The sequence below is a fragment of the Copadichromis virginalis genome, linkage group LG3, assembly GCF_057382275.1.
Source record: "Copadichromis virginalis isolate Kocher_CV1m ecotype Utaka linkage group LG3, C_Virginalis_male_GT1.1, whole genome shotgun sequence".
NCBI lineage: Eukaryota > Metazoa > Chordata > Actinopteri > Cichliformes > Cichlidae > Copadichromis > Copadichromis virginalis.
The window spans coordinates 3,001,973-3,010,996 of NC_140620.1; the positions used below are offsets into that span (position 1 = coordinate 3,001,973).

The 9,024-nt window shown below is 42.9% G+C and overlaps 1 protein-coding gene across 1 annotated transcript in view; it reads right to left on the reverse strand.

Annotated features, from left to right (window-relative positions):
* Nucleotides 1–8,682, reverse strand: part of LOC146712313 (protein NLRC3-like) — a 16,398-nt gene extending 7,716 nt beyond the window's left edge. The window contains exons 1-5 of the mRNA XM_085452003.1: nucleotides 8,629–8,682; nucleotides 6,361–6,501; nucleotides 4,085–4,163; nucleotides 3,735–3,927; nucleotides 1,837–3,616 (exon numbers count right to left, since the gene is read on the reverse strand). Coding sequence (XP_085308129.1) covers nucleotides 1,837–3,616; nucleotides 3,735–3,927; nucleotides 4,085–4,163; nucleotides 6,361–6,479 — 2,171 coding nt within the window. The 5' untranslated portion in view covers nucleotides 6,480–6,501; nucleotides 8,629–8,682. The remainder of the gene's footprint in view (nucleotides 1–1,836; nucleotides 3,617–3,734; nucleotides 3,928–4,084; nucleotides 4,164–6,360; nucleotides 6,502–8,628) is intronic.
* Between the last annotated feature and the right edge of the window lie 342 nt (nucleotides 8,683–9,024).

Consider the following 9,024-nt stretch of genomic DNA (forward strand, 5'->3'; position numbering starts at 1 on the left):
GTAGAAACATTATTGATGGGAAATGTAATCTTCTCAGAGCCATTTGTACATTTTAGAGCCTGATATTGAAATGTAAGTGTGGACAGCAGGGACATTCACAGCAGAAAAGATATAAGAAGATGCCTGTGTTCAGTAAATATTACTATCGTGCCATCAAGAAATACCAAAGGTAGGTAAAACTCTGGTTGTTGCAGCCATCCAGCCATCCATACTTTGTACTACTGTGCTGCAGGTTGTGGCTACATCCACACTATCCTGGATAGATTTGAGAATGGTGTTTTCGTTCACTTATTCACTTTCTGGCTCTTTTAAAATGTCGTGGTTGAGGAAATGTCAAGGAAAAGCACTACGTTTTTTAAATGGACTAACAATGAGTGAATGAAAAAGTACAAAGTTGCAAAAGCGAGTGAGAGTTAAAGAATTTTAAGAAAAGCTATCTGGAGCATCTATAGACTGATATTTATCTTTAATAGGGTTGTCAGAATTGAGAGGAAACAAAAAGACTGCTGTATAATGCCCTCCACTATCTTAGTTTAATTGGTCACATGACTGCATCATATGACTAACATGCGTCATCATTTTAGAAAGTCTCCCTTTTCGCTGTCCACACTGACGCGAAAGCACAGTTTTCAAATGTATCCATTTTTGAAATGCCCATTTCCCTTCTTTTCCTATGTCTTGTGCTTTTATTTCAGTGAACTGAGGATCTGCCGGCGGCCGTGGGACCTCAGATGGTGGGTCGTTTTCAACACTTCCTTTGTTGTAAAGCACTGGGTGAATAGACTGTAGTGGGGGGTCTTTTGTGTGGTTTTCTTTTTGGTCCCTTCTGCTGGTAAGGCCCAGTTGTCTGTTTATTTTAATTTTAATTTGGGACACAGTTTTAGATGACACTGCATTCAGTGCTCTGTCATTGTTGATTTTTCATCTTATTTTATATTAATAAATAAAATTGTGTTAATATTTGAGCGGACCTCAGTGTGCATTTCTGAACCTGTGCAAATGTTGTTGTTTTTTAAATTACATTTCATTTCTAAACGATTTTGTATTTCCTAGAGTGGCGTTGTCATTTTATTACTTTGTTTATAACCCCGCCGACCACTTGGGGCGATCGTGGCTCAAGAGATGGGAGTTCGCCTTGTAATTGGAAGGTTGCTGGTTCGAGCCCCAGCTTGGACAGTCTCGGTCGTTGTGTCCTTTGGGCAAGACACTTCACCCGTTGCCTACTGGTGGTGGTCAGAGGGCCCGGTGGCGCCAGTGTCCGGCAGCCTCGCCTCTGTCAGTGCGCCCCAGGGCAGCTGTGGCTACAATGTAGCTGCCATCACCAGTGTGTGAATGGGTGGATGACTGAATGTAGTGTAAAGTGCTTTGGGGTCCTTAGGGACTAGAAAAGCGCTATACAAATACAGACCATTTACCATTGGTCACATAAGGATATTTCTATGGCTGCAATGAATCCCTGAGTAATTCAAATGCTTTGTTTAATGAAATCCACCACGCATGTAAAAGCAAGAGTTTCCCTAACATTTACGACTAAAAATAGACCTGCAGTAGAAATGTATCTAGGAGCATGTATGTGAATATAAAGTATTGTAACATTAGGCACGTACAGCCCTGGTGTTTAAACAAAGACTGATAACACAACAGCAGCAGTGATGATCACAGTTTATGTAGGATTCAACGTCTTGAGCACACTGATGAGTTCTTGAGCCATCAAAGAGGTTTCAGTTGTATTGGAAAAAATTTCAAGACTTTAGGATATGAATTCATAGAAAGATAGAAAGAATTACTAAATTTATTTCACCAATAAATTAAACACAAGAGTGCAAATGTACTTACAGAGCCTTGTTGGAGGCTTTGACAACTGGCAGCAGCCTCAGAAGAGCCTCCTCTGAAGCAGAGTATTTCTTCAGGTCAAACACATCCAGATCTTTCTCTGATGACAGTAAGATGAAGACCAGAGCTGACCACTGAGCAGGAGACAGTTTATCTGTGGAGAGACTTCCTGATCTCAGGGACTGTTGGATCTCCTCCACTAGAGAATGATCATTCAGTTCATTCAGACAGTGGAACAGATTGATGCTTTTCTCTGCAGACAGATTCTCACTGAGCTTCTTCTTGATGTACTGGACTGTTTCCTGATTGGTCTGTGAGTTACTTCCTGTCTGTGTCAGCAGGCCTTGTAGGAGAGTCTGATTGGTCTGCAGTGAAAGACCCAGGAGGAAGCGGAGGAACAAGTCCAGGTGTCCATTTGGACTCTGTAAGGCCTTGTTCACAGCACTCTGGTGGAGAGATGGTTTAAACCACCAGGAGGTTGTTTGTTGTTCTTCCAGCAGATTGAGTCCAGAGTTGATGAAGGTCAGATGGGCATGAAGAGCAGCCAGAAACTCCTGAACACTCAGATGGATGAAGCAGAACACCTTGTCCTGGTACAGTCCTCTCTCCTCTTTAAAGATCTGTGTGAACACTCCTGAGTACACTGAGGCTGCTCTGATATCGATGCCACACTCTGTCAGGTCTGATTCATAGAAGATTGGGTTTCCTTTCTGCAGCTGATGAAAAGCCAGTTTTCCCAGAGACTCCATCATCTTCCTGCTCTCTGGACTCCAGTGTGGATCTGTCTCAGCTCCTCCATCATACTTGACCTTCTTCACTTTGGCCTGAACCACCAGGAAGTGGATGTACATCTCAGTCAGGGTCTTGGGCAGCTGTCCTCCCTCTCTGGTTTCCAGCACATCCTCCAGAACTGTAGCAGTGATCCAGCAGAAGACTGGGATGTGGCACATGATGTGGAGGCTTCGTGATGTCTTGATGTGAGAGATGATCCTGCTGGCCTGCTTCTCGTCGCTCACTTTCTTCTTGAAGTACTCCTCCTTCTGTGGGTCAGTGAAGCCTCGGACCTCTGTCACCATGCCAACACAGTCAGAAGGGATCTGATTGGCTGCTGCAGGTCGTGTGGTTATCCAGAGGCGAGCAGAGGGAAGCAGTTTCCCCCTGATGAGGTTTATCAGCAGCACATCCAATGAGGTGGACTTTCTAGGGTCAGTTAGGATTGTAGTTTTGTGGAAGTCCAGAGGAGGTCGACACTCATCCAGACCATCAAAGATGAACACAACCTGGAAGTTTTCAAAGCTGCAGATTCCTGCTTCTTTGGTTTCAGTAAAGAAGTGATGAACAAGTCCCACCAAGCTGAACTTTTCCTCTTTCAGCACATTCAGCTCTCTGAAAGTGAATGGAAATATGAACTGGATGTCCTGGTTGGCTTTGTCTTCAGCCCAGTCCAGGGTGTATTTCTGTGTTAAGACTGTTTTCCCAATGCCAGCCACTCCCTTTGTCAGCACTGTTCTGATTGGTTCATCCATTCCAGGTGAGCCTTTAAAGATGTCTTCTTGTCTGATTGTTGTTTCTGGTCTGTGTGGTTTCCTGGAGGCTGTTTCAATCTGTCTGACCTCATGTTCATCATTGACCTCTGCAGTCCCTCCCTCTGTGATGTAGAGCTCTGTGTAGATCTGATTCAGAAGGGTTGGGTTTCCTGCTTTAGCGATGCCCTCAAACACACACTGGAACTTCTTCTTCAGCCTATATTTAAGGCTACGATGATGAGCGGCAGCAGAAAGTCCTAAATGGAAAAAAAAAGTTTGTGTTTTACACAATACGCATGATAAGAAATTACTTAACACATGGAGACATTAGTAAATATTATCCATCATATTACATATTTTTAGAAATTGTTTTACTGTCAGCCATCTCTTCCTGCTTCATTCTCCCCAGGAAGTCCACTGTGATCTTCACAAATGCCTCTCTGCTGCTCCTCTTCTCCTCATCATCATCCCTGTGACTCTCTAAGCATTCTGGGTAATCTGGACTCAGAACCTTCTGGATCTTCTTCAGCTCGTCCTTCACAAAAGTGATGATGTTGTCCTCCAGCAGCTGGAACAGAATACTTTATGAGCGACCCAATCAGACTGAAATCATGGAGCCAAACATCAGATCCATGTTGGACACACTGACGATCCACTGGTCTACAAAGAGCAGCATGGAGACGACTGTGAATAGATGTAAAAGTAGTTGTTGTACATGTACAGACCATAAATATGGAGTTCAGGTCTGTTTGATGCTGCTGGGCAGACTGACCACTGGGAACCTCTGAGCTCTGCTGGTCCACTCTGTGGAGAAATGATGAAGAATTTCTGGAATTTTTAAAAAAAAAATTGAATGGTTTTTTTTTTTTTAGTTCAAATTTTAGTTGTTAGTTTTTTATGGACTGTGGGGGCAGACTTTTTAATCCCATGTATCATATCATTTTAGTATAGCAAGATACTTCTGACACCAATTGTATGCATGCATGTCAAATGTTATCACAAGTAGGCCCCAGGTTTTATTGCACCTTCACAGAGAGTACATTATAGACTTGAAGATCTCCAGACACCCTACTCTTAGGGAGGTGATGGATGGTCGTAACTTTAACCTACTCTGCTTGTTGGGTTTGGCGTAACTCACCTGCCTGCCTCCCTGCCAGGTTCTTTACAGTGAGAGAACTTGGTCTGGTTTAGCCTCACACGGACCTTACTTCCCCCCATGCCTTGCTTCCACCTGTAAAATTAAGATTAATGCCTCTTGCTTCCCCCTTTCTTCCTTTGGACTCTGCTGCCACACTCCTAGTGTGACTCAGGTTTTCATGTTATGTGACTTTTACTGAAATTGTTGTAGTCGAGATTAGTGCTTCACAGTTCTGCTTTTGTTCACAGCGTACTACAGTAATACTCTGGTATAGTATCTAGTAATTTTGAAGTTTTTGCCCGTCATAGTGAGTTAATTTAATTTCTTAGCCCCTGAGCATGGTGCATTGTGTTAGTGTTTTAGTTGGAGCCAACTCCAGAGTTTAGGTGTATTTCCACTCACCTTCAGTTCATGTTTAGTATGTGTGTTCTGGTTTTGGTCGAGTGAATGCTCGTGCGAGTTGCTCCCACTATTCATCGCTAACCATGTCGCTACTTTTATTGCTATTGGTGCTCTTTACTCCTGCTACTTGTACCTTGTTACCTGCTACTTGCCCCCTTGGTTTTGCTACCCTTTTCTCCTGTTACTGTTATCACCACTCACTGCTATCCTCTCCCGGCATCCCAGCTACTCCCTCCAATGGATTCCTGTTCTATTCGTGTCCATACGGCCCATCTGTGTCTCTGCTCCTGTTCATGATGTGGCCTCCCAGGATTTATGCACTGTCTGTGTGGGCCTGGATCCTTGTGTCATCGATCCTTCAACCCTGTACTGAAATCCATCAATACACAGCTGATGAGCTCCTTCGACTCTGCTTTTCCCTGGCTGCTCCACCGCCTGCTGTTCTTCACCTCCATGCGGATATTGTTTTCCTCTCTTGCCGAAGTTACATCCATGGTATTTTAATCAAGATAATTCTAAGCAACTACAATCTCTCTGGTCCACCTCTTGCCACCCTTCACAGAACCCTGGCAGGGCTGTTGACCACAATGTTTTGGCTAACCTGACCAGGTCGCCTAGCACTCTCACACAGTCTGACAGTACTTGCGTCAACTTCGGCCTGCTTAACATCCGTTCGCTCATGAACAAAGGTCATCTTGTCCAGGATCTCCTAAAGGACCGTCAGTTTTACTTTTTCTATTTGCCGGAGACGTGGCAACAGCCCAACGACTTTTCACATCTGGAAGACCAAAGGTGTGAAAACAGCTGTCTATTGCCTATTGTTACTGTAAGAGGTATTTAACTGAGGGCCACGCTAGGCTCAGTGAGGGATTTCGCCGATCATCTGCCCTGCGATGGCTTTTCTCTGCGCATCAAGCTTGGGTTTCGGGGTTTTCTTTTTTTATTAAAGGATCTTAGCTACCACTCACAATAAAGTACGCTTTCTTCTTCTTCTTCTTCTTCACTGTTTGTCTGCAGGCTTTATTTAGATGGAAAACTCCCACAACAGGACTTACTCCTTCCAACTGCACAGCTGACAAACTACCATTCTCTGATCACCTGCTTCTTTCTTTTAATGTCCAAATGACTTTTTCCATAATCAAGAACGCTCACACTATTTCTTTTCAGAATATCAAGAAAATAAATCTTGATATTCTTTCCTCTGCTTTTTCTAGCTGATGTCTCTCAACAACCTGTCTATTCAAGATGAGCACCTCTGTTCTTTAAAGGCAAACATGAACCCACTCAGGTCACACTTTCCCCACAGATATGATCATCACTGTCCTCAAACAGCAAATGACCAAGTCGAACATTTGGATCTTTTCTCTTTCATTGTTTTCTTTGTGAAAATCTCGGGATGTTTCAGGTCACGTTTATGCAGGAAAACAAAAACATGTAAAGGAGTCATCACAGTTCTCTGACCTCGTTGGTCCAGGTTCAGCACTGAAGTATGGAGGTTCATCTTTGGACCGGTCACTCCTCACAGAGGGACAACTGGATCCTGCAGACTCTGCTCTGTCCTCCTCTTCCTTCATCATCATCTTCTTGTGGACTTCAGTCGGTCTGAGAGGTAAACCACAAACACTCAGTGAGTTGACATTAACAGGAGTAACTGAGTTACAGTCAGTGACCTCTGACCTGTCATGTAACCTAGAAACCAGGTCAACATGTCTGTAGGTTCTCAGTCATCCAGGTCATGGTTATCTAAGGAGCTTGAAACGAAAAGAGACTTCTTTAAGTTTCTTGAAGATGTTTCATCTGAGAAGCTTCTGCAGTTCTAAAACCAAATGGTGGAGAGTCCCAGATATTTAAACCCTCGAGGGAAAGAGAGGGGCGCTGACCCACTTGTGATGAGGCACATGATCAATAGTGGGTTTTACTGACTCTCACTAGCTCTGCTTTGACAGTGACAACCATCACTGAGCAGCATATGAAAGACAATTGTGCAAAAATAACTGCATGTTGTGGGTCAATGTTTGTTCATGTTAGATGTATTTCCTCTTGGTTGTAATCGGTGTTGGTCATTGCTCAAAAAGTAATTAGCCTGACTGCTCATCACTTTGTGACCTGTTCAATTTCAGTAGCCTTTCAGTTTATCATGGTGCTGGTCTGGTGTCAGCATTTACTCAGCTTTAACCCTCTGGGGTCCAGGGTATAACTGGCCATTTTTACCTACTTTTGATTTGACCTCTATATTTCACCTTTAAAAACTGTTTGCTTTGCCTTGTTTAGTATCTTTTTTTTTCAGCACAACATAAAGTGTTTGAATTTACAGTTAGTTTTTCATTTTGACTAACTGTACTGGCACAACTGATATAAAATCAGACAAAAAAACATAAAATCCGATTAGGCAAAATGTGATATTTTTTACTGTACAAACCCCAAACATGTTTAAGAGCATTATGAAGTCATTGAAAGAGTAGTTCAAAAATGAAGATTCACAGGGCTTTTACTTTGAAATCCAAAATAAGATGGCGTTGATAATGACAGGGCACAATTAGGGTACAAGGCTGTGTCATATAGATCTAACATTAGAGTTTGTAAAAAAAAAAGAAGCCTAAATTATATGTTATTATGTTCTTAACATATCTGTTAATTCACTCGAAGTTGGCTTTTATTTTGAAATCCGGTTTCCACATCCATTCCCGTAATACTTTGAATACACAGGGAACGTAAAACAAACTGGAGGCTGGCTTGACTGCAAGTCTCGAATTGGAGGCTGGCTTGACACAAGTACACAGCTAATGTTAGCCAGGAAAACATCCCACACTGACTTTAATACAAACAATACAAACTTCTTTCTCAGGAGACTGAAAAGATTCGGCATGAGCCCCCGCATCCTCAGGACCTTCTATCACTGTGCCATTGAGAGCATCCTCACTGGATGCATGACCACCTGGTATGGCAACAGCACCGCCTACAACTGCAAAGCTCTCCAGCGAGTAGTGCGGTGCTCTGAACGGATAATTGGAGGTGAGCTTCCCTCCCTCCAAGACATCTACAGGAAGCGCTGCCTGAGGAAAGCGGGGAGGATCATCAAGGACTCCAGTCACCCCAGCCATAAACTGTTCAGACTGCTTCCATCAGGAAGGAGGTTCTGCAGCATCCGGTCCCGTACCAGCAGACTGAGAGACAGCTTCTTCCATCAGGCCATCAGACTGCTGAACACGTCATAGACACCTCAGCTTCACTACTGGAACTTCAACATTATGCACTCCATACTGTACAGTAATGCCACTGTTTTGCACATGTCTCACTCTGTATATTTTATATAATTATTATTGTTTACTCTATTTAATTTGTAAAAATGTGTATACACACACACACACACACACACACACACACACACACACACACACACGTAGAAAAACATTTAGTATACACATCCAGAAATGCATACACTATTATATATTGTACATATATTTATTAGTTTCAGATGTAGCCATTCTTGTATTTTGCTTGTTTACGTTATTGTATTTTGCACAACTCTGTTGCTTGTGAAGCTCGCACACAAGAATTTCACTCACATGTGCTGTACCAATGTACCTGCACATGTGATGTGACAATAAAAGTGATTTGATTTGATTTGAAACACACACAGTTTGTTGTGTGAAGAAATCCAACATGAGCTGAACAAACAGTAAAGTTCCTAAAGACAAACTGTTAAAGGAGGAAACGAAGCAAACTTACAGTTTCTTCACACCAACAACAAGCGCCACTCCACGAAGTTCAGGAAGTGAAAGTAAACTTTGAGCCTAATGCGGCGTTTGCGGACAGTCGGAAGCATCAAAACGCTGTGCTGCGTTCAGATAAACCTCGGAAATTCCTAAACCTCTTGCAGGTCGTGATTTAGTTTTCCCGTTTAAAACACAAACATATGTCATCACTTTGTTGTTCTTCTTCCTGCAGCATTTGAATGTTTCAGTACTAAACTGATGTTTCTTCAAAGCTCATTTCAACCTGTTGAAGTAATGAATAAAAAGGGCAGACTGAGTGTGAGAGCCAAAGTGAATCTTTTGTGTCTTTGTAGTGGTAGCGTAGGTGTTTAGATTTCCCTGCACCTCAGGTGATTGCATGAGGGCGTGG